Source organism: Protomyctophum parallelum (genome assembly GCF_964188405.1).
Source record: "Protomyctophum parallelum genome assembly, chromosome: 21".
In the NCBI taxonomy this organism is placed as follows: Eukaryota; Metazoa; Chordata; class Actinopteri; order Myctophiformes; family Myctophidae; genus Protomyctophum; species Protomyctophum parallelum.
In genome coordinates, this window is record NC_139713.1 from 25,852,207 (window position 1) to 25,877,885 (window position 25,679).

Here is a 25,679-nt window from a genome sequence, read left to right on the forward strand (position 1 = left end):
CAGTTTTGGTTTCCACCTGACTAGTATTATTTCGTTAAAATCTACCAAGGTGTTGGGCCAGGCTCTGGTCAACAGTTAACCCATTAACAACCGTGGCCTAATGAATGACCTTTTGAACCCAAGGATATAATCCTCCTCCTCCATCCCTGTGCATTATGCAATAGCATTAACTGTCCACAAGATGGCAACAGCAAATGTAATATTGATATTATATTATTTTTGTCAGGATTGCTTAACTAGCATTGGAAAATAATGGGTAGTGTGAAGAGGTCCATCTTTAATAGCGGGGCGGCAGTGGATGGATCAGGGGTAGAGTGGCCATTGGCTGGCAGAGCAGTGGATGGATCAGGGGTAGAGTGGCCATTGGCTGGCAGAGCAGTGGATGGATCAGGGGTAGAGTGCCCATTGGCTGGCAGAGCAGTGTATGGATCAGGGGTAGAGTTGCCATTGGCTGGCAGAGCAGTGGATGGATCAGGGGTAGAGTGGCCATTGGCTGGCAGAGCAGTGGATGGATCAGGGGTAGAGTGGCCATTGGCTGGCAGAGCAGTGGATGGATCAGGGGTAGAGTGGCCATTGGCTGGCAGAGCAGTGGATGGATCAGGGGTAGAGTGGCCATTGGCTGGCAGAGCAGTGGATGGATCAGGGGTAGAGTGGCCATTGGCTGGCAGAGCAGTGGATGGATCAGGGGTAGAGTGGCCATTGGCTGGCAGAGTTTGTGTCGAAGTGTCCTTAACAACGGGAGCAATTAGGGGTTCAATGTCTAACCCCTAATTGCTCCCGTTGTGCAGGTTGGCGCTTTCCGCCATCGGTGTATGTGTGTGAACACAATCTATCTAAAACACTTGGAAGCGCTAAATGCATCCATTTACCAATAATAACCATTCACTTAAAAGTGAACATCTCTGTATTGCATGCTCTGACACCCCCGATTGAAAATTGTAACAGTTTGAAGAACTGTTGGTAGGGCCTTCCAAATTGTTGTGGCATATAGGAGCAAAATTAATTTAACCACTTGTTTGAGCCAAATCTGGGTTGAACGTGATTTGTGGAACTTTGTGATCGTGTGATGTTGATCTTTAGGAAGTATTTTGACAGGTGCATGGGTGTCTTTGAGGTGTAGGCCTAGCGTATCTTGTACACAAGGCCCATTGCAAGTTGCTGTACTCTGTCGTCAACCACAATGCCATCCTAAACTGTTGTGTTATGGGACATGCAGATTGCAGACATCCAAAACAAACTTTTCATGCTACTGCTTGGCCTTTCTCCTAGAACACACCTAACCCTGCTCATTATCACAGTTTAGGATGGCTTGAAAGATACTGGTCAAGTGGGCACCTTGGACTAGAGTATTGTTATACCTACTAGCCAGTGAGGAGATCCTGGTTCTTTGGTTGACTTTTTGAGTGGTGCAACCACTCCAAAGAACAGCAATGTCCCTATGTCCCAACCTATGTCCCTATGTCCTAACTCCTAACCTATGTCCCGGTGTTTAGAGTAGGCCTACCAATAAGGGGTGCTGTTGCACCACTCGCTTCAGACTGGTCTGATTTTTGTATACTGGTTGCCATTTTTTTTATCGCAGGAAAGATTAGGCTTACTAACAAATTATTATTACTAGCATTTTTATAATAATAATAATAATAATCTATTTTCCGGATATGACGGAAGGTTTCAGTGTGTTGAGTGGTGACGTCAGGTTGGGGGAGGGTGAATGGATGGAATGAATGGAATGAAGAGCAGTGAGACCAGATTGAGCGGTGGGAGTGGGAGACTGTGGGACGCTTCCATTCAGAACCCTACCCTAGTGTAACGGTCTCTGTACCGCTCCGCTGCCAGTGCCTGGGAGAGGGCAACACATTTGTGTAGCTTTGGTGTAGAAGACAGCTGTGTGGACATCATCAATCAGGTCAGCGCAAACACAAGTTCGGTGGACGTATGTGATCTTAACGTCTCTTTTACGTTGTGGGCATTTGTATTATTCTGACCGCTGCAACGAAGGACCCGCTGCGATATGCTTGATGCCAAGAAGCCATGCAGCCGCATCTCCAATCTGGATTTCACCTCAAACAGCCTCCTCGTAACCGAAGCTTTTATTTGACTGTTTTATTCATGGGTGAATTTGTATCAGGGTATTGATGCGGTTAAACAACTACTTTGTGCTCCTGTTTGCGTGGAGATCCAACATGAAGACGCACCATTGGAGCAGCAGGACCGCCGCTTCTCATCGGTAGCACCAAGGCAAAACACACTGATCTGACAGACTGGCGTGTATTTACCAGACCGCTATCACACTGTTGGGTTGATTCTGCTACTGAATCTCTGGGGGGTGGGGGGACAGTATTTTTTATATTTCTGTTCTTTTTGAGGATACAAACTAGCAGATTCGTGCAACTGCCTTCTAGTCTAAAAATAAAAGTAGCCTACGGCCTCCTCTCTTATAGCCTATCTGCAATTTGGACTGGATTTACAACAACATATAATATATAGTTTAGTAATAATTCTCAGAATTTCTCCCATAATTGTTTTAGTCATTACGCGCAATGAGCGTAAATGAAGCTAGTGTCAGCTAACATCAAGTCCTTGGTGTTATTTTTCTGTGTGGATTCATTTCCCCACCAACCCAACCATGCATGCTCCAACACGCCTGCTTGGATGAATTCTCAACCAACCCCCCAACAACCCAACCTCCTCCGCCCACCCATCCATCCATCCACCCCAACCCTCCGTCCCAGCCCGCGGGAGGAATATATAAACCCAGGAAGAGTGCTGCTATGTCGGATTCAAGCTCTGTGATGCACCGCTGATGAGAAGCAGCTTACCGGGAGGTCTGGACTGGAGGAGAAGAGGATCAGAGAGACAAAGCTATAGCTTCAACCAGACAGGATCAGTTTAGCTGCACGACCAACCCTCGACACCTATATCTCTGCCTGCCTGGTATACCTATCCACCGAAATGGGGTATGTATTAACTTAACCAGACTTCTAAACTCTCTATGGTAAGATCTGCATGCTGTTCCGTTTCAGAAACAAGACACCAGAGACGAGTGCACTGTCACATAACGGTGTAATAAACGGTCACGGTGTTATAACTGTGTAATAGCTGGTATTATGATAAACATGGCTAGCTAAAGCTATCCAAGGCTACACGTTCATAAATACATAGCCTTGCCTTGTGTATAGTTGTAACACAGAGAGGATACAAATGTCACCAAATGGACCCCATTTGGAATATAGCCTACTCCAAATGGATTTAGTGCTGAAGGATGTTACTGTAAATAAGTTGGCAGCCTCTTGTTGACATGCCTTGTCAAGGAGGGAGCACAGAGCATTATTCTTCCACACGTTGGACTTGACCATGCAGAGCGATGAATTCTTCATCGTTATGTGAATAATCTATCACATACAAGTTATTGCTCGATGTGGCATGTGCAAATTTAGCCTTTTAAGGCCGTTCATTATATCTTTGACATGTTTCAGAGAATGAGGCATGCCAACTCATAACACCATATAATATGTTGTGATTTGAGATATCACAAGAATAATATTAGCCTTAATTGTGGCATGCCTTGTGATTAGCTATCAAACAAAATCACAGCACAAACGTACAAGGATAATGAAGACACATAGTTGACTTTAATAAGAATAATCCCCAAATGATATACTGGGCAATTAACAGAAAATATATATCTAAACTGATATTTGAATAATCGAGAAGCAAGTTTTCTTTAACACGCATGCACGCATTAGAACAGGGGTCTCCACCGCTTTTCAAGCCAAGGACCTCTTATGAGGGACAGATGAAGCAGGGACTTCATCTGTCCAATGTTATATTGCATAACATTGAGTGGCAGATTCAGCTTTTTCATAGATTTCTATAGCTTCATGGACTTGTTTGACAGCACTGTCATCAGTGTTGTGTTAATGTATATTTTCAGACCAAGCTGCTCCCTCTTCCCTCTACACACCAAAAAGTGTTGCTGAAAATAGCTGTTCTACAAGCTCACAACATCTTTTTGGCGCATGTTCCCCCAGAGGATACTGTGTATAGTAACTCATTTTGCTGTTATACTGTTATAATTTTATGGTAACTGTATTCAACTGAACGGACACAGGTGAAAGAATACACCCACTGTCTCTTTAATTCTGTGATTTCAATCTCTAAGTATTCTATGTCTTTGGACTTCATTATCACTGAATTTGATCAAGCTTACAAGTGCTCTATGTAGGAGGAGGTGGTACATACTGAAACCTTGAGAGAATATGAGTTTCAGTTGGAACAGACTGAAAATAACAGTCTACTTGACATTTAAACTCATATAAAATTAAAATACTTAAAAGAAAGTTGCACCTACTTTGATGTTTGAGAAATGCAAGGTGTTGTGGAACTTAAATGGTAAATGGTGCATTTATATAGCGCTTTTATCCAAAGCGCTATACATAGATTGTGCATTACATTCACCCAATCAGCAGTCACACACACGTTCATACACCGATGGCAGAGGAAACCATGCAAGGCACCAACCTGCACATCGGGAGCAATTAGGGTTCAGAATCTTGCTCAAGGACACTAACTCTGGGGGAGCCCGGGATCGAACTGGGAACCTTGCCGTTTCCATCCAGCTGTTCTATACCGGCCACTCTATTTGTCACTTTTATAATACATTTTGGACACCAAAACAATATCATCAATATCGTTTATACAATTATTTTTATAATAATACTACTACTACTACTACTACTACTACTGATGATAATGATGATGATGATAAAAATATATAATAGAGTACCGAAGTCCTGACTCGTTCATCCCCTGTGTCACATAAGTAATTTCTCTATGGAGAATAACATTGGGTCATCTTAAAACCGCCTCACATAAGCATTGTGGTCCAAAAATACAGTCTCTGTATCGTTTACGATAGTCAGTCACTCATATTTGATACAGTCTGTTTCTGGTAAAATTGTAACTAATTCTGCTGCAGTAACATTAGCGTGTACTCGCCGTCAGTTGATTCTTGAGGAGTCAAACCGCAGGGACCATTCGTTTATTTTTGGAACAATATAAAGAAACGCAATATAAAGAAAGTCTATGAGAATTCAGAATGGGGGGAACCCATGTAGGATGTGTAAATTACGTCAGACTTCGGTGCTCTATAGGTGTATTATTTAGGTGTTATTATACCACATTTCAGGAAGGAAGTACACAGCTCATAGTCACAATGCAATAAATGCAATACCCTGAAGAAGACATACTTTGTCGAAACATTGGTGTCTTAAATAATAATTAAAGAGTTGTTGTGTCGTGACTGTGAGCTGTGCGACCTCCTTCCTTTGAAACAGTTATTTTCCGTGGTCAGCAGCACTTTACTACTGGTGTGCGCTCCTGTTCCATTGTTTGTAACAGATGCCATGTATATACGTTGCATTGGTTGCAAGAGTAAAAAGTAACAAAACACTTGACGGAGGAAATGGCATGATGAGCCAGAGTGATGACTTGTGTGAATGTTTTCCAACTGTGACACGAAACCAACGCAGCAATAGAAGATAATTGGAAGCTTTACAGCAGAACTCTCCCGGCAGTCACACTCAATACATATCTGTCTACTTCTATGCAAATACAGGCGTGTGTGTGTGTGTGTGTGTGTGTGTGTGTGTCTGCAGTACTATACTTGCGAGTGCCAAATGTCCCCACAGGTATAGTCGAATTGAAAATAGTTATCCGGTCCTCACAAGATAAATGATTGTTTTATGGTAGTGGTTTTCCATAAGGGTCCATTTGGTTACCAACTCTCCGTTCATTTAGCTATAGGGCCTATCTGGAACCCGCTAAAGGACCACTGGTTGACAAATATTTATTGGGTGAGATTAGTATTAATGGTTGAGGTTATAGGGTTAGACAGTTTGGGGGTTAGGGTTAGAGTTATGCCTGATTTATACTTGTTGGCGATAATGTGCCACCAGCTTGTAGATCTGGTATTTTCAGATATAACCTACAGTAGGGTTTGGATAAAAATGGCGAGTAATTTGATTAAATGGCATTCAGAAAATCGCTTTCCTTGAACATATATGTCCTCACAAGTATAGTTAGGACAAACGTGTGCGTGTGTGTGTGTGTGTGTGTGTGTGTGTGTGTGCAGAACTGCTGATGTGATAACATCAGCAGTCAGATGCTGCATGTCATTGAGACTTGCGTGTCTACAATACATGTCTTTGTGGCTGGGATTATGTGTTAACAATCCCCCCCCCCCCCCCCCACACACACACACACACACACACACACACACACACACACACCTGAGCAGCAGCATAGAGATAACAGTGGACAGTTACTGTAAGCAAATTAGGTCTGAAGACAGACTTTGTGACTGTGAGTATATTCATGACAAGGCCTTTCACAACTTAATCGCTGTACACTTCATTGACCGGGGGTCCAGGGTTGCCAGATTTAGCGAGAGACGTAAGCAATCAGGTCTATGAAAACAAGCCCAAAATAAACTGCAACTACACTGGGGTACAATAAGCAACTACACTGGGCCTACTAGGGGACTGCCCATAGATCCGAAGTCCTGTTAGTCCAAACATGCATTAAGGTTGGCGAACATGCATCAAGGTTGGCGAACATGCATTAAGGTTGGCGAACATGCTCCCGTGCTTGCGGTTATGTTTATGTTAGCGTTAGAGATTGGGTTAGTAATGATCGAACTAACGGGAGGTCGAAGCAATGACATGTTAGCAAGCCACTACTGGAAAACAAGACCAAAAACAAAACATGTATGCCGCACAGTTGCACTACTAAGGGCTCCGAGGCACTTGAGTTGCAGGTGATGAGTTGCAGGTGATGTTCTACTTTCTTGCCCACAGGTCATGTCCTGTCCACTTGCCGAAAAGTTAATTGTCCATTATTAAATTATACTGAAGGCCAAATTTGAATTTCCGTTAATTTTATTAACACTTATTTCTACTTGCATGCTCATATAACCAAAGTGTTGCATATTGGTCATTTTGCATGCAGTACCACATTATTTTGATACTGTTATTGTATTTTTAAAGCCAATATTACCGATGCCGATATGAGACCGATATTAAAGCCTTGCTATGCTTCCAGCAGTGCTTGTGCTGGTGTGAATAATGATGGCCTCCCTCACATTATGATCATCTGTCTTTTAAATAACTGTCAAGTCTCTGCTCTAGAGACCTATAGATTCCTGGGAGAAATCAGCTTCAAGCCAGCAGTTAAACCTCGTCTCCCTGAGATGCTTGGCAGATCGGCATCTGACTGTAGGGACCAAATCTGCACAAAATTTGGGTTTCAAGAGAAATAATCTGCTTTGCTGCCATGTTCTGCCTATTACTACTACATAATGTTGTAGAGAATAATACATTTAATGTTGTGTTTATTACTGCTTATGTTGTAGAGTCCAGGGTACACCGTTTACATATTTGTCCTTAGTTCAGGGTTGATTGCAAGTGCACTCTCACTAACATAGGGGGAAACGGGTTGGAAAAACTCCTAGAGACTAACCTTTAATGAATGAATGAAATGCTCAAAGTGTAAAGTGTAGCAATCGTTTGGGTCATGCAACCGGGTGCATATCTTTGGTCCGATGTCCTAACAGTCCGACATCCTACCCCAAAGCCACGCTGGGCATAGACAGGATTTTACTCAAGTAACTAGTGGTCCACTACTGCATATCTCTTAATGCACTGGTGCCCAAATGTTTTAGCTTGAGATCCAAAAGAAAAACGCATTAACAACTACTCATTTTGGCCATTTGAAAATAGCCGATCTACAAGCTCACAATTGTGAGCTTGTAGATCTGCTATTATATAAAAGATTTCTATACATTTGAAAACTTGAAATGAGACATTCTGCATAAAGAGCACTTTCTACTTTGGTTACTTTAAGTACATGTTGATACCAATACTTTTGTACTTTTACTCAAGTACATTTTTAATTATGAACATTTACAAAGTAATTTACTTTGCAGTATTGATACTTTTACTTACCCTGAATTTAAGACGGGTCGTATTATAATCGGGGACTAGACTATTTGACATTCAATGTTCATTTTCCACAAATGGGTGTCGTCTTATAATCAGAGTAGTTTTATATTCGGGACAATACGCGTAAGTAAAAACTTCCACCACTGGTCTCGACCCACTGTTTGGGAAGTGCTGTCTCAGTGTGTTGTGTTTCAAAGCTGTGTTCCTGCCTGTGGAGCTGCTGCCTGTTCCTCCATTACAGCCCACACATGAGGTTAGGGTTCAAATAAGATCTCTATTTTTACACACATGCATACGCACAGTTGCGCACGCACGCACACGCGCAGGCGGTGGGTGTCTCTAGAGGAGAATATGCGTAGGGCAACGAAATATCCGGTCACTATAGTCAGCCTCCTTCAGGTGGTATCATAATCATACTGTATTGTTGTACTGTAAGGTCTGTAAGGTGTACTGTAAGGTCTGTAAGGTGTATTGGTGGTGCTAGATTCCATAACATACTGTAAGGTGGGTGATGGCTGATTGAAGCAGTCACACCTGTCTGTCTTTTTTTGAGGCAAAGAACAGTCTAACCTGTGTGTGTGTGTGTGTGTGTGTGTGTGTGTGTGTGTGCGTGTGTGCGTGTGCGTGTGTGTCTTCCCTCAGAGAGCAGCCTATCTTCAGTACGAGGGCCCATGTGTTCCAGATTGACCCCAGCACCAAGAAGAACTGGCTGCCCAGCAGCAAGCATGCCGTGACCGTGTCCTACTTCTACGACAGCACGCGTAACGTCTACAGGATCATCAGCCTGGACGGCACCAAGGTGTGTGTTCACTGGTGGTATCAATACTACACTATAGAAATGCTCTGTTGCAAGTAAAAGTTCGGAATCCCGGGGGAGAAATTGGGGAGAAAAGGTGGTATATTGCTGAGGAGGTAAATGTATCCTATTTCTTTATCCTTTTGTGTCACACTGTAGTATGCCGAAGTAGGGCATTCATGAAATTAAAATGAAAAGAATATATATATATATATATATATATATATATATATATATATATATATATATATACACACACACATATATATCTTTTCAGGAAATGAAGAAAACCATATATTTTTAAAACAAAGCAATACTGCCTCATCAAAGTAGGTGTTGTGACTTTATATATTGTCAATTACTTGCATGAGAGGGGGAGAGGTGGTGGAGTAAGCTGCTTTATCAGACAATTTGAGGGTCCAATGGAGCTTTTTACTACTTTTCATTGGTTCAATATATGTTTACCCAACACACAGATGTAAAAGGTATTCAATAGCACTGATTTAAGGGGGAAAATAAATCAAAAACCTCAAAGATTGAGTTAGGTGGTTTCCTCCCGACAGCAACGATATGAGGTTTTCAACAAATATGGTCAGTCTTGCTTTTTGTGGGAAAATGTCAAAAAGAAAAAAAAAATATATATCAATATATATCAAGGTATTTGGTCAACAGATTTCAACTACATTGACCAGTTTCTGCCTACAGTAGGCCTACATTTCTACCTGGTCACGCACACACACAATTGGTTTGGCAAGGCCTGTCGTTAGCATGTGGCAGATATTATTTTTAGTCCTTGGAGGGCTGTTATGTAATGTCCTCTGGCACACTGACCACTGCTAGTGGTTGTATTGTGATGAGAATAGCTGAGCATGCTGGCTGGAGTGCCATGACACTTTGGCGTTCAAGATTTGGGCGCACGCGCTCTCACACTTTCTCTCTCTCTCTCTCTCTCTCTCTCTCTCTCTCACACACACAGACAGACAGACATTTTATTCAATGGCCAAATATCACGAAGCGGGAATGATAGTCTGACGCATTCCGGTGTGCTAATGACTGTGATTGGAAGGTGGCTCTCGTTGGGGCTGGTGGGTGTCATTCTATTAGCGCTGGCTAATAGTTATACAAATAGTTCTAATCGTATCTAAATGTACACATGAGGTTGTAAGCATATGCTTATCGGTGTTGCGAGGATGAGGGGGTAGTCTACTTGGAAAAAAGGGTTTGAGAACCCAGTAGCCTATAGTTTTATGCTCATGTTACTGATTGTGTGGTGCTGTGTGTTCAACAGGCCATCATCAACAGCACTATCACTCCCAACATGACATTCACCAAAACCTCTCAGAAGTTTGGCCAGTGGGCTGACAGCCGGGCCAACACCGTCTACGGCCTCGGCTTCTCCTCTGAGAGCCACCTGCTCAAGGTAGGAACCCCAACCCTAACAGACAAAAAGTTGCATTTTGACATCCCTGCATTAGGCCTTTTACTGAGATGAGTGGGGTAAGTGATGTTTTTGTGTTAAAATAAGTGTTAAATAGCTTTATTTTCTGATAGCTACCTAGAGTGTTTGTCATTTAACACAGGTCCCCCTGTCTCTTCAGCTCTTTAGTAAACAGAAAATACATTTTCAGGTAGAGATACCAATTAGGCTATATCCAATCAGGAGAGAGAACTCACAGGACCCTTTTCTACAAAAACAACAACAAAAAATGGTTGTCATCTGAAATGTTAAACATAGTTTTATTCCACTAATTTAAATCTTCAATTGGTTTATTCGATTGAAATGTATGTTGGCAGGCCGCCTTATACTTAGCTGTGTACCGAAAATAGCCAATATACAAACTCCAGACGTGTCAGCCATACATATATATAAAGGCTAGATGGCTCAAGGCGGAGTCTCTGACGTAGTTCACCTGGCGGCCATCTTACTTCGGGGCTACAGTACAGTATGTTCTATGGCAGCTCAAACAAAAACAGTCATAACTCGCTCAAATCTTGACGGATTTACAAACGGGTTGGTTTATTACAAACGTTGTCAACGTGGATATGATTCAGGACGCTTATCTACTTAATTGTGTTTTTTATATGAACGTCGTACAAAAGCATATAAGTATGCGGACGTCTCTGACGTTTTTAACAAACCAAACCGTTTGAAAATCGGTTGAAAATTGAGCAAGTTATGGTTATTTAAAAGTACATGCCCCATAGACACAATGTTATGCTGCCCCGAAGTAAGATGGCCGCCACGTAGCAACGTTGCCATGGGCGGAGCTTGAGGGGGTTCTGCACCCCCTGGCAAAAAAATATATATATATATATATATTTTTTTGTTTTTTTTAAACTTAACTTCTGACTGTAGTTTGTAATCATCTCTCTTATCATGATATGATGACTCGCTATATGGCTGTAGTGCATGTGTGTATGTGTGTGAGCTGCTGTACTACCTAAATAACTCATTTTTAGGGGTTAGGGCATTGTAAAAACGCTAAAATAATAAAATAAAGGTCAAAAAAATTGCGGGTGTCGTTGGCCAAGCAGTCGCACCCCCAGGCGTCAAGTTCAAGCTCCGCCTATGAACGTTGCTCTCCATTGGCCAGAGCGCGGGTGAGCCATCTAGCTTTCTTATATATATCTATGGTGTCAGCGACGAGTTGAGGCTATTTTCTGGCTGTGGCACTATTGGGTCTCTTCTCTGCTAGTCCCTCCTTAACCGTTTAGTCTATTTATGCATTTATTTTTGACGAAATTGTCATTATAATTGTTATATTTTGTATATCGGTTGCATAGTATAGTGAAGCCGCGGAATCAAGGATTGTTCTCCACTGAATTAGGAATGTTCCTGTGGGGACTAAATCAGTTGATTATTATTCCTTTCCTTTGTGTGTTGAGAGTCCAGCAAAAAAATAATTCGTTTAGGCTATTTGAGCTTCCGTCACAGATTGTTGTGTCTTATTTGCCCATGATGTGTGCATGTCATATCAGTTTGCAGATAAGTTTGCCGAGTTCAAGGAGGCAGCGAGGATAGCCAAGGAGAAATCTCAGGAAAAGATGGAGCTCACCAGCACTCCTTCACAGGTAATTTTCATAATAATATTAATACATGTAATCACATGAATCAATTACATTAGTTAACCGATAGTAAATTATACCAGTAAGACGCCCTGAGGTTGAGAAGACTAAAGGGTGAGGTCGCGTGCACACATCCGCCTGGGTGATGGGAGCTGCTGGGCGAGCGCTGGCGCTTTGGCATGGGGGGTCAGATCAACATATATGAATTGTGTCCTGGCCATATATGGAGCGTGGCTTGAGTGTACAGGGTTTGATAAGGTCAGATCAACATATGGAATGTCAGAACAGGTCAGCTCCATATATGGAGATCTAAGGGTGGCAGTGTCTTGAGTGTACAGGGTTTGATGAGGGCCCAGGTAGGGCCGGGCCTTACGTTTTGGGCCTGTGGAGAACTCTAATTTTCGCCAGCTGCTGGGGCGGGCCCATCTAGAGTTTGAATGGACAGGTATCAGTCAAAAGAGAGACATCGAAGAGGAAGGACGGGGTGGGGAGGATCAACATATGGAATGTCAGAACAGATCAGCTCCATATATGGAGATGGAGGCATGATGTCACGAGGCGTGACCATATATGGAGGTTGTGATGTGATGTGATTTTGGCACCATTGCGTGGACATTTCTGAAATTTGCAGAAATACCAGAATGCATAAGGTATTCTTTTATACACCCTATATAATATGATCTCCTCTGGCGTTCCCTCGTAGTGTAATACATATTTCAGCTTTTGTGAAGGAGACCCAGGTTCAAATCTGGGGTGGAACTGAATACTTATGAAAAGCACTATATAAATCCCAGGTCTTATTATTATTATTAAGTGGAGAATGACATAGTGGGCTTTAATGTAGGCCTATACTGTAGCCACTATACCTAACCATGTGGTGAGGGCACCGCTCAATCCTCTCCTGACCCTCTATACTTCCAACAATTCTTCTTCAGGTTGGTGCTTTAAAAAGGAATGTTTTAACAGTCAACAAGCCTGCTCAAAATAAGGTAAAAGGGTACAGGAAAAATAGCTATCCTTGCTATTCTAGCTATCCTGGTCTTTGATCTTTGACCTTACCCAAAGTGAATGCTGTGTTTCAAGTCCTTATTCATCTTAGGACTCCATCTTTCCCAGGTGTTTTTCACCTCAATTGCGTCTGAACCCTAACATTTAACTTCACTAAAACAATGCCTAAACATATCCCTAAAATATAAGATTTTGAAACTTCTATAGCAATTCTAGCTAAACAAAGACATAATTGCCCAGACTCTTCTTCAACAAAGATGGCGAAAGCAAACATTCTTTGTTCTGTACTTATATATACAATTGTATGGTACAAAACACTGAAGTCCTTAAACCAGAAACCTAACCTCACAGAAATAATGCCAAACCTCAGAACACTCCATTCCTCGCCGAAACACCTGAGAAAGAGTGAGTCCCGCTCTGTTCTATCTCCTATCCTCACTCCTACAAGGTTATGTAAAGAAGGAAAGGACATGTAGTTAGTATGAAGGTATATATAGGCTATAGTAAAATTTGAGAGGTTGCAGATCACTGAAATGTGAAGCTATTAACCTGCAATCCACACGCTGAATCTGAATTCGAATATGTAACACAAAGTGAGGGGCACCTGGTAATGTTTGTTTAAAGTGCTCTAAACAAACATTAAAAGTCCATAGACTTGACTGCCACATTACGTAATTCCCAAAAGCCAGACGTTGGAGGGGATAGCACTCAAAACATATTCACACTTTGACAGTTGCACAGCAAAAACTGTTGACTTCAAATGTGTATGAATATTTTAAGTGCAAATTGCAATGTGCACGACATGTGTAGATTACATTTTAAAGTGCTCAAAACAAATCCACAAGCTTACGGGTTTTACAACACATACTACTATCATATAGATGGCCTTTTCTTCTTTAATAACCCTTGTAAAGGATACAGGAGCTAGGACATAGCCCAATACAAACCTGAGATGCAGCCAGACTCTGTAGTGCCCTGTCTCTACGTTCCTATAGGTATATCATTACATTCTACTCCCTAGGGCCTCCCCTTAAACATCCAGGTGTTTGTCATTCCCTGTATTTGTATTCACTGTACTGTAAGCGGGCCTTATTCACAGGAAGCTTTTTGTTTATTTGTTTTCTGCTATGGACAAAGATGCATGGCAGGGTGGTATCTGGGAAGCAGAGTCGGTAGAGCTCTCGCCTTTGGACCACAAAGCCATGGGTTTGATCCCGGGCATAGTAGCACGGCTTGGGAGCGGTGAGTTGTATACTAAGTACTGGGAGCTGATGGTACAGTGTTGTGCTCCACCTCAGCAATCCATCTCCCAGATGTCTAGAAATGGGGCTAGACCCCCACGTGCTTGGCTGATACCGACAATAAGCCTCTCTGGCCTACTTATTATCCATAAAGCTCTGGAGCGCTCCGCTTCACCAAAACACTCCATCACTCAAAAAGCGCTTCCTGTTGACACGCCCCCCCCCCCCCCCCCCCACCCCCCCTTACAGCTTTTTGTGCTTCTGGGTAGTTTTTCTTTATTTATTTTGTGTGACTAGGAGTCTGCCCCGGGTGACCTGCAGTCACCTTTGACCCCAGAGAGCATCAACGGTACGGATGAGGATATAACTCCAGACACGCCCGCTCAACACACCCCACCACGCCCAGAGCTACCCCTCAATGCACTGCACTTCTCACACAGGTAATGTGTTCTCTTTTCATTCATTGGCATTTCATTCAATGGCTTTTCTTGGAGGTTTTCTTGCGTCAACCAATCACAGTCTCGGCCGGCTGCCCCCGTCCCTTCGGGCTATGGGATCGATGGTATCACACTGCAGCCAGAGAAGGCTAATGTGTGTAGCCTGTAGCTTGTGCAGCCCAAGGGAGGGAGGGAGAGAGAGAGAGAGAGAGAGATAGAGTTTAATGTTTAATAACCTACAAGCATGTTTATGTACTGCATTTCTTATTTGTAACGCAAAATGTTTTCAGTTATTACAGTGTAAGTGTACTGTACAAAAGTAATGCACCGACTAGCAGAACAGTAGTCAGACAGACAGACAACAACACTAATGTTTTTTACGCGCTGTGAGCTTATTGATAGAACATTTTAGCCAAAGTAAAAACTATGGTAAAAGTGGTTGACATTATTGTGGCGGGGGGTCATGATGATTGCGTGGCGACCCGCCACACAATAATGCATATAGGGAGCACACTGTAGTGTGTCTTCCCAACGGGGGCTCCTCACTGGCAGAGGAGCCAGTATGGTACAACAGTGTGTCCTCCTGTTGGGGGCTCCTCACTGGCAGAGGAGCCAGTATGGTACAACAGTGTGTCCTCCTGTTGGGGGCTCCTCACTGGCAGAGGAGCCAGTATGGTACAACAGTGTGTCCTCCTGTTGGGGGCTCCTCACTGGCAGGTGAGCCAGTGTGGTATAATAGTACGTCCTAAAACAACAAAAACCAAAAACAAGATAAACTCAAAAACACAGAGCTTTGCGACTCATTGGGAGCTTGTAGATCGCCTATTTTTCAGTGCAGGACAGCATCAAATGATAATCTTTTCTACTTGCAGTTCGTCCAACATCAACAAGCACTGGGAGGCGGAGCTTGAGGCCTTAAAGGGGAACAACGCCAAGCTGACGGCGGCGTTGTTAGAATCCACCGCCAACGTCAAACAATGGAAGCAGCAGCTGGCGGCCTATCAGGATGAGGCAGAGAGGCTACATAAACGGGTACAGACAACAAATACAGAAAACTCACTGAATCAATCATTTAAAAAAAAGTTGGCATCCCAACAAAAAGTCTGCCATCGGTCTGCCTATAATGTTTCCGAACGCAAGCAAAAATATTTCAATGTAAAATGTTTTTTTCTTTCTTATTTTTTTCATGTTGCTAGGTGACAGAGCTGGAGTGTGTGAGCGGTCAGACAACGGTCATCAAAACTCAGAAGACAGAACTGAACCAAACGATAGAAGACCTGGAACTGGTCCTGAGGACCAAAGAAGAGGTGAGTGTGTGTGTGTGTGTGTGTGTGTGTGTGTGTGTGTGTGTGTGTGTGTGTGTGTGTGTGTGTGTGTACGTGTGTGTGTGTGTGTGTGTGTGTGTGTGTGTGTGTGTGTGTGTAATATGCATACATAAAAAATAAAAAAGCAAATGCTGGTCGCCGGGTCAATTGTAACCAATTTTCCCTATTATTTCTGTCTATAATGGCTTTAATTCAGGAGTTGGAGAGGCTTAAAGCAGAAGTGGAGAGCGCCAGTGAGTTCCAGTGTCAAAAAGACTCTCTAACACAGAGACTGCAGGTATGTGACATGCAGGGCTTTGATTGATTGATTGAAATACTGTATTTATTAACAGTTTGCAGAATTACAGTACATTTCCAGCACAAACTCAATACAAAGACTGTTAACTGTGAGTGGACGACCCAATTAAGCATTACACTTGTTTACAACAGGGTCCACCATGTTCAATTCATCAAAACATTTAGAGACGTACAAATAGACACTTCTATAGTTAAAGAACAGAACAGGAATTCATCATAAAGGAAGCAAAAAGGGAAAAGAAACATATACAGTGAGGGGAAAAGGGGGGGGAGTGCCACATTTCATCCAACTAATTGCTTATAAATGATTTATAAGCAGTTCTTTTATTTATAATAAATACATAAAAACTTAGCTAATAGATTTTAATAAAATAGATTGATTTTGGCTGAACATCTTTAAATGTAGCTTTGTTTCTTTCAACAAAACAAGAAATGATCACATAAGGATATTTGTCAGGTGAAAGAAGCGCTGTCTCCGTTGTGTGTGTGTGTGTGTCCATATTAATATGATTAATATTTTAGTAACGTGTATGTTTGTGTGTCACAACCCCACGCCTCGCGGGCCGTTGTTTGCGGCGCTATCTCCGTTGTGTTCTTGTCTCTGTTGTGTCAATCTCAAATGAGATGTTAACGTCCTGTAAGTAGATGTGGAAATAAAACTAGTGTTGACTAATCAATACATGTGGCTCTTATTTTGATGAGGCAGTTTCTGCACAGGGAGTCCGTTTCACTTGTAAACAAGCATACGATGGATGAGCTGTCAAAGTACTAGTCGCTAAACCACGTTAGCGACCATATTTACAATATGAAAACTGTCACTTAGAGTCTTAGACAATGTAGGTTACACACGCTGGAATTAAACATGGAACCTGCAGGCAGCATTAGGTGAGTAATTCATTGTATATGTGTTGGACGTTCGTGGTTGTGCTAATGATAAACGGACAGCTGCTGCTGGGATCCTAGGCTCCTGCTGCTTAACGACGACACTGTTTGTGACTAGGTGTACTAGTGTAGCTTTGCATCTGTTGCATCTGCCTGTGTGAAAGCAGCATAACGTCGTGGCAGGATACGAATGCCTGTAACCCCCCCACTCACTCTTGAACGAAGTTGAACGAGAAAAAGTGACGTTCACACACGCCAGAAATGAACGCGTTCACAATGACGTTCATCAGGCAGAAATACAGTACGTTCAGTTCACGTTCAGCCCAAATGAGAACGGGCTCGTGAACTATCGTTCTTTGAACGCGTTCGGGTACAACACTGTAGGAGTTAACACACACAGCTGTGTAAGGCTTGATTTGTGCTTGGTCGCATGGCGGTGTTGTATAGCTATGTGAAAGACAACTGCGAAAATATATAACGACCCCGGTCCGAAAACTATGTGAGGTTGATTATTTCTTTCCGTGCGCTGACATTCGCTACGATATTCGGCCTGAGAAACGCGTCCTATGTGCAAAGTTGTGCAAACACCTTTATGCACCGCTTTAGGAAAATGCACCTTCCTTTAGTCAGTGTATTTACACGTAATTTACGACCACCTTAGTGAATTGGTCCCGTTGTGTATCTGTAAGTGGTGTAAAGTGTTTGAGTAAGTACTGTACTTTTGAGGTATTTGTACTTTCAATTTCCAATACTTTTACTTGTACTCCACTACATCTCAGAGGCAAATATTGTAATTTTACTGCACTACGATTATTTGAAAACCTTAATTAGGCCTATAGTTACTTTGTAGATTTTGATTATTGTTACAAAACATACCCTAAACCACTTCAGCCCTATATACATTTCGTCCATTTGAAAATAGCCGATCTACAAGCTCACAATGTATCGAGATGTGGTGTATTGTGAGCTTGCAGATCTGCCATTTTCAAAAAATGTGTCAACATTTGAAAATTGAAACGGGACATTCTGCATAGTGAGTACATTCTACTTTTGGTACTTTTTAAGAACATTTTGAATTCCGGACTTTTTACTTGTAACGGAGTATACAGTTCTACAGTGCAGTATTAATACTTTGACTTTGAAGTAGAAAAATGTGAGTACTTTTTCCACCCGTTGTGTTTCTGTCACTGTGCACTGCCCAGGACACGGAGTCCAGGAACTCTGCGCTGGAGGAGCAGCTGTCGGGTCTGGAGCGGCGCCTGGAGAGCGACCAGCAGGAGGGAGAGGAGTTCCGCAAGAGCCTGAGGTCTCTGCTGGAACTGCTGGACAGCAAGATCTTTGAGCTGACCGAGCTCCGTGACACGCTATCCAAGCTGCTAGAGAGAAGCTAGGAGGATGCACAACTACACGCACACACACACACACACACACACACACACACACACACGCACGCACACACACACGCACACACACACACACACACACACACACACACACACACACACACACACACACACACAACTGCCTCCATCATAGCAAGGCTCTCTCACAATACCTTCTACATACACTACTGTAGTCAGTGGTGGACAGTAATTAAGTACATTTACTTGAGTACTGTACACATAAATTGAGTATCTGTACTTGAGCATTTGGTGGGGGTTTTGATTGACTTTCACTCCACTACATTAACAAGGCAAATGTTGTACTTTTGGCTCCACTACATTTCCAGGGACTTACAAAACGTAGCCTACAATACAAATATATAATATGATTATGAATAACCAGTTTAAGCCTTATTTCAAAAACAGTGAAAATAGCCAATCTGCAGGCTCACAATGCGTCACAATGCCATGCGTTGTGAGCTTTTAGATGTGGCAGAATTCTGACAATTTATTTAGAGATTTGAGGATTTTGAAATTTTGCGACAGCAATACATTGACTAACACTACAAGTGTAGTAAGTAGAGTAATATATGACCTGGAGTATCTATACTTTGACTCAAGTACTGGGGTTGAGTACTTTGTCCACCACTGGCTGTAGTGTCTGTTAGTACTCACATTGTCATGATTGATTATTTTTTACACATTTACTACAAATCCTCACTGTCGGATGGAAACCTTGCAAAAAAGAAGAGCCTGTGTTGCAAAACCTGCAACACAGTAGTGTAGTTAACTTGTAGTTATTATTTAGTCACTATTAGTCTTGTTAATACTTTTCATTAGTTCAATATTAATAACACCCACGGAAAAACTAGTAAAGTAATCTAAAATTGACGATCTGCTGACGCTGTGAGCTTATACGCATATCTGCAATTTTTGCTACTTCTGTGTGTATAGTTGAAACATGGAGAGATACAAGGTTTCTGCCCGACAGTAACGAGATACATACCGTCATTCATCAATGCTGCACACACACACACACACACACACACACACACACACACACGTTTTCCACAGTCTACTAAAGACGTCTGAGTTCGAAACCCACTGACCCCATCTGGAATATTCTGGAATATGTTTTTCTGCACTGCAGTTGTACTCTTCAGTGACAGACCGTTCCCTAGGAGAGGACTCTGAAGATATCATTCTTCAATCAAGAAGTTTTTTTATTTTATTATTATAATATTTGTTTTTTAATCTTTGGTGGCCTCTTCTGGATAGCTGGTGTAAGTGATTCTCTTCCATGGATTCAGGTTCATGTTTTGGCTTCCAGGCGTTTGTGTAACTAAAAGCACTGCGTCAAAAACAAAACGGAATCCATCGTCAGCCAAACGTAAAGAGACAAAAACTCAAACCGATCGGTCACGTCGAACAATTCTGTTCCCTGGACACTGAGATGTTGACAGTGACTGAGGGTCCCAGGTGACCTGAAGAGATGATGACCCCACGTGAATAGGGATGGGCATTAATCCCCTTATCGATGCCTTTCTATTATTGGTAGCTGTTGGCAAATAGGCTTTATGCACAGCAGCCATATTGGAAGGAAATTGGGGCTCTTACTTAGTTCTTTGAGTGTTACCAATTATACTAATGAAGGAATGAATAAGAGTCAGGCTGCTGATATTTGACTCACTGGAAACACTCTGCTACACCAGTGGGTCTCAAAGTATGGTCCTAGGGACCCTCTCATGGTTCAGTGCGGTGGTTCCAACTTGCCCCTTACGGGTGTGTAACCATGATAACTATAGTGTTATACACTATCAGAGTTATGGAGGGGCTTAAAAAAAAGATTTATTTCCCCCGATATGGCTGCTTTGCATAGAGCCTATTAATTGGTTCCGATATGGGGCACTTTCATGTAATTTCCGCAGACAATCAGAGGTAGAGCTTCATGTTCAACTGATGCACAACATTGAAGCAACATGCGCATGCAAGCCATTCATTTCATGTTTCTTGTTATTACAGGTAGTCTGCAAGGAATTCAACAGAAGTCAAAAAGCTTTATTAGAATGACATACTTGTGTGTCCCACTGCCAGTGATTTGATTTCAATGACATGACTCTAGTCTGTCGAGACATTACGTCAGGTCTTGCTAAAGTCGATAAGATAATTTATGAGACAAAACCTTATTGATTTCCAATTCTCTGTATTTGGAATCGTTACGATTCTCAATACCCATCCCTGCTCATGATTCCGATGTTCGGAATAGGCCCTAATAGGAATAGGCCCTATACACAGTTGGAAATTCTTGTTACGAATTTCCGAGGCTACTATCTTGTATACTTCCTTCTCAGGTGTTACCAATGATTCTAATGAAGGCTCTGTTCCATTTAGTGTAGCACAGTGGTTCTCAAACGATTTCAATTTCAAGGACCCCTAAAAGTGACCAAATGGACCCGTAACCCTAATGGTCCCTGGACCCTAATTTGGGGCTTACTGGTGTAGTAGCAGTGTTTCGAGTGAGACAACATGCATAACACCCCGACTCTCTCTGACCAGAATGTAACAGAACCTTCATTAATATCATCGGCAAGACCTGTGAAGGTTAAGTAAGGAAGAGTCCCAATTTCTTTACAATATGTCTGCTGTGCATAGAGCCTATTGTCTTTTTATTATGTATCACCATCACCAAACACCTGGTCGGGAGGAGGAGGACGGAGGAACATAGATATAAAAGCCTAGATACCTCATTCGCCTTCAACGGAAGTGCGGAAGGCACGCTGCCACTTAAAGTGACTACTGGCCAATCACAGCGCGTCTTTTCGGGGACTTGTCCGAATCTAGGGTGCATTCGAATAAACGAATGACCAGAGGGCACACCAGTGCACCCAGTCATTGCCCATATCCGAACCCACCCTGGATTATGAAAAGACCCACCTGTGTCCCCTTCTGTGACGCACGCGGAAGCTTGCCTCCCCTGTAATGGCGCCCAGAGCCGGAGGAGGCGTCTACCTTCTTATGTCTATGGGTAGGACCTTCTTATCCTCTACAATAGACGAGCAAACGGAGCAATACAAAGAGTGGCCATCAGAAGTCATCAGTGGTGGACAGTAACTATGAGTACATTTGCTTGAGTTCATAGTTTCTGTATCTGTACTTTATTTTACTCTGCTACATTTCAAAGACAGATATTGTACTCTTTACTTCACTGTATTTCTGAGAAGGGTACAAAAACAACATTATGAATTAACTGATTAAGCTGCATTTCAAATATGGTGAAAATAGCCAATCTATGTACAAGCTCACAAGGTGACAACTTATGAGCTTGTAGATCTGATTTTCACTGTTATTGTATTTTTTAGGGGTAATCTCTTGGAAAATCTATGAATTTGTTTGTAAAATTCAATACATCAATGCGTTTGTACTTTCAAAAATAAATCAAGTACTCCAGTACTTTAACTTGAGTACAGATTTGACAGATTATCTATACTTAGTACTTTGTCCACCACTGATCAAAAGCAGGCTTACAGGTGCATCTAATAAACATAAATATGTGTAAGATAAACATAATGCAATTCAAAAAGTGAAACTTTCATGTGTTGCACATTGTTTTTGAATGGTCAACTTTTCTGTATTATGAATCCTTTTTTCATTTCAGTTTTATTGGCCTCATGTAACATAATAGTTTGAGATACTAGATTTGTTGTATTTGCGTTGCCATAATGCCATAATCATCAAAATGTAAAACAAGGATTGAAATAACTTCACTTTACCAGTAATGGAATGGAAAGTTTCACTTTTTGTCCTACATTATGAGGGAGAAAGAGAACTTTTTCAAATGTTTGATTAGATGTAACTGCAGGGCTATACTTTGTCAAAACATCTACAAGCTCATAATAGGTTGCTAACGTGAGCTTTATGACGGAGTATAGAGCAGGCTTAACCACTTAAACCCCATATGTTGTCGAGTGGAGTCCTTCATGGCGCTATACTAGTGTCCTTTCTGTTTTAGCTCTACATTAAAGATTGTCGCTAAACATAGCCAATCGACAAGTTCACAATGCGTCAGACTCACAGCTGTGAGCTTGTCGATCTGTTATTTCCTACAGAGGTTTTCCCAGAGTATGGATGCTGGGGTTTTAAGTGGTTTAAAGACTCTTCACGAGTCTTCAGTCACTTTCAGGTAATTTTTGTCCGCTCACAAATGTTTAATGACCAGTTGAGAACACAAGGTGGCATCTGAATCAGCTGTAGCTAGGGTACAGTCTTTCTATACACTTTTCTAAAAAATAATACTTAATGATACAGATTTATATAATTGTGCACTTGTATGTATGTCTGGGTGAATCAGTATTGATGATTATTTTTCTTCCCCCTTTTTATTGCAACTTGAAGTGCAATGATTGAATCCTTTTGTTACTATTAATTTATTACTGTGGGATATAGTTGCTGTCGGGTGGAAACCATTATGTCCTAAGCTGAACCTGTATTCCAATGCATCCAATTGTAGTATTATTTAGTCACAACTTCTTTCTACTACTTTGCATTGGTTAAATATTTAATCACAGACACACAATTAACTATCAATTTAACTTTGCTAAACTTTCAACTACTACTTTTCCACAACACTCTTGTAGGACAAAGTAGATCTGCTATTAAAGATCTCATGATTTTAGAAATATGGAGATACAAGGTTTCTGCCCGATGTCTGACTAAGGATTATATTGGAAGTTGTATGAAACAAAGATAGTTATTTCTTTACATCTCATTTTGACGTAATAATTATTATGTCTGGTATGTGGGTGGCAAGGTTGTTGTATTTCTATTATTATTATTATTATTATTATTATTGTTTTGTATGTGCAAAAACTGGCAATATTTTTGAACTATTTATCAAAGGATTTCAATATACATACAGTACTTGTATAGCAGGTGACGGCGGGTTGGATTTGCAGATTATTTTGCCAAATATTTGTTCCTGTACATATGTGAATTTAGCTCGTGTTGCCTTTGGTACAAAGATGCATCAATGGAGGCTATAATATCTAATTTATACTTAGTCTAATGACGGTGTGACTATAAGCAACCCCAACAAGCAGATCTACAAGCTCATGTTGTGAGCTTGTATATCTGCAACGGGACACATTGTAAGACTAAGTATGACTCTTGCTTAACTGCGGTACTTTTGTGGGGTTTACTATTGCCAAAAATTCTGTGATGATGTACGAAGAATATTGTTGCTGTCAGGTGGAAACCTTGTATGTCCAAAACGTAGTTATTTATTCAGAAGCTCTTAATACTTTTAATTGGCTCAATGTTTATGGGCGCACGCACGCAGGCACACACGCGCACACACACACACACAGGTCCACAAGCTGTGGATGTGTTGCAATGCATTGTGAGCTTTAAGATGAACTATTTTAGCTACTTTTGTGTGATGCTGTAGTGTAGTATGTCAGTCGGGCATTATTTGATGAAAAACTTAATGGAGACAGAGCAGTGTTTCTGCCTGACAGCAACAATAATGAATGTGTAAATGAATATGTATACGTGAAAAAACAAAACAAAAAACAATAAGGGCTTGTTGTTGGTTGTGAAAGGTACATATCAGACACTTGAATAGGGTTGGTGGCAACTTTTATCACGTTTGAATTATAAATCCTATATTGCAGCTTGAAAGGGAATAATATTGAAATAAAAGTTTTAAATGTTGATTATATCACACGGTTAAACAATTGTTAAACAATTTGAGTTCATGATAGTAAACAGAAACAAAATGGTTAACTTTATATATTAAGCATGCAGTCCTACAAAATAGGAAAACCTCAACCTGATTCTGGCACAAGTACCAAATTGTAAAAATACAATCCAGAACAGGCTTCAGTCAGAATCCATTTGATTTGACTGCATGCCCTTGCTGATGTCGATCCCGAATGGTTCACACCTTATTTTTAAATCTATGGTTTTAAATGTGTGACTTGTCCAACTACTTAAATGTAGGCTACTACTACAAATTCTTCTCATACAAATTGCCTGCATACTATAGCCTGGTAAACCATCGTGTCACATGAGTTCACATGTTCATGTCAATTGAGATTTTAGAGGGGGGGATTTTTATTACATATTGTGTTGTTAAATCAAACAGGCAGTGCCAGTTCTAGGACTCAGGTGGCCCTATGCAAGACTATTTTCGGTGGGCCCCCACCAGGGCCATAGCCAGTTGAAAGTTAGTTGAAGTTTCAACTAATCTGACATTTTAACAGGCCGGCCATTGCAATTCACAACGGGCAATGGCTGTAACTAGGGTGACCAGATCCAAGCTGTTCATTTGAGGGACAGGAAATATATTGCTTGTGTGGGAGGGACAAGTGGGACGGGACATACTGGTAACTTGCCTTGATGTGATATTCAACACCCATGATTTATCAGAATCACAATCATCTTTATTGTCACATGATCACATCACAGTTTGGTGGTAAAGATACAATGAGAGAACTTTACAATGGGGTTTAACTTAGGGCATGTGAACACTGATGCCTGCCAGTCAAAATGTGGGACAGGGTCTCAATTTGTGGGACGCCTGAAAAGTCTTGGAAATGAGGGATTGTGCCACGCAAAGGCGAACTGTTCACCCTGTATCGCTAATAGCTGTAGACCTAACTCTGAATCTCCAGTGTTGACATAAAAACGCTATACACAGTTTACATTTTGGGAAAATGAAAAACGCTCTTAGTTATTTTGTGAATATATGGCATCGCCTGTATGCAAATTCAGATCAATTCGTCCAGGCAGCCACTGAGGACGAGTAGGCCTATAAACTTGGAGATGAATGTACAGCTAGTGCATGTTCATATAAAGACCATTTTTCAAAGATATATTTTTTTTGTTACATATTGGACAAAATAGCCAATTTAGCCAAAATTGGCTGCCCGGATGTCCAAGGTGCCCACCTATCCTAACCTGACTCCGCCAGATGGGGCAGCAGAGAGTACACTAGCCTTAGACTAGAGTATACTCTAAGGGGGGAACCCAGTGTACTACTACTCTCTGCTGCCCCATCTGGCGGAGTCAGGTTACACCTATCCTGCATCCAAAGAGAACAAGTAGTATGCCAGGCGTCGACGGCACGTTTTCCACGTCAGAAGTGTTGTCCACGTGCAGATGTTTACGCTCCTCGTGCAAAGCTACGTCGTATAAGCAGCTGAAGGACATTGCGTGGGGGGAGAAAGACAAAGAAATAAGAACAAT

The 25,679-nt window shown here is 41.7% G+C and overlaps 1 protein-coding gene across 2 annotated transcripts; it reads left to right on the forward strand.

Moving 5' to 3' along the window:
- The first annotated feature begins 1,792 nt into the window (after positions 1-1,792).
- homer1 (homer scaffold protein 1) lies at positions 1,793-24,336 on the forward strand. 2 transcript variants are annotated; one of them, XM_083793975.1, is made up of 10 exons: positions 1,793-2,957; positions 8,643-8,799; positions 10,085-10,216; positions 11,776-11,868; positions 12,798-12,851; positions 14,409-14,551; positions 15,421-15,580; positions 15,745-15,855; positions 16,070-16,150; positions 18,255-24,336. In XM_083793975.1, the coding sequence occupies exons 1-10, from the start codon at positions 2,953-2,955 to the stop codon at positions 18,441-18,443; spliced, it is 1,125 nt and encodes a 374-aa protein (XP_083650101.1). In that variant the 5' UTR covers positions 1,793-2,952; the 3' UTR covers positions 18,444-24,336. The 2 variants fall into 2 exon arrangements, with proteins under 2 accessions (XP_083650101.1, XP_083650102.1); XM_083793976.1 differs by lacking the exon at positions 12,798-12,851.
- Positions 24,337-25,679: the final 1,343 nt, after the last annotated feature.

Excerpts from the sequence above, each read along its gene's own strand:
- homer1 (XM_083793975.1), top strand. Across the intron at positions 15,581-15,744 it reads CAGAGAGGCTACATAAACGG|GTGACAGAGCTGGAGTGTGT; the intron begins GTACAGACAACA and ends TCATGTTGCTAG. Across the intron at positions 15,856-16,069 it reads TCCTGAGGACCAAAGAAGAG|GAGTTGGAGAGGCTTAAAGC; the intron begins GTGAGTGTGTGT and ends GCTTTAATTCAG.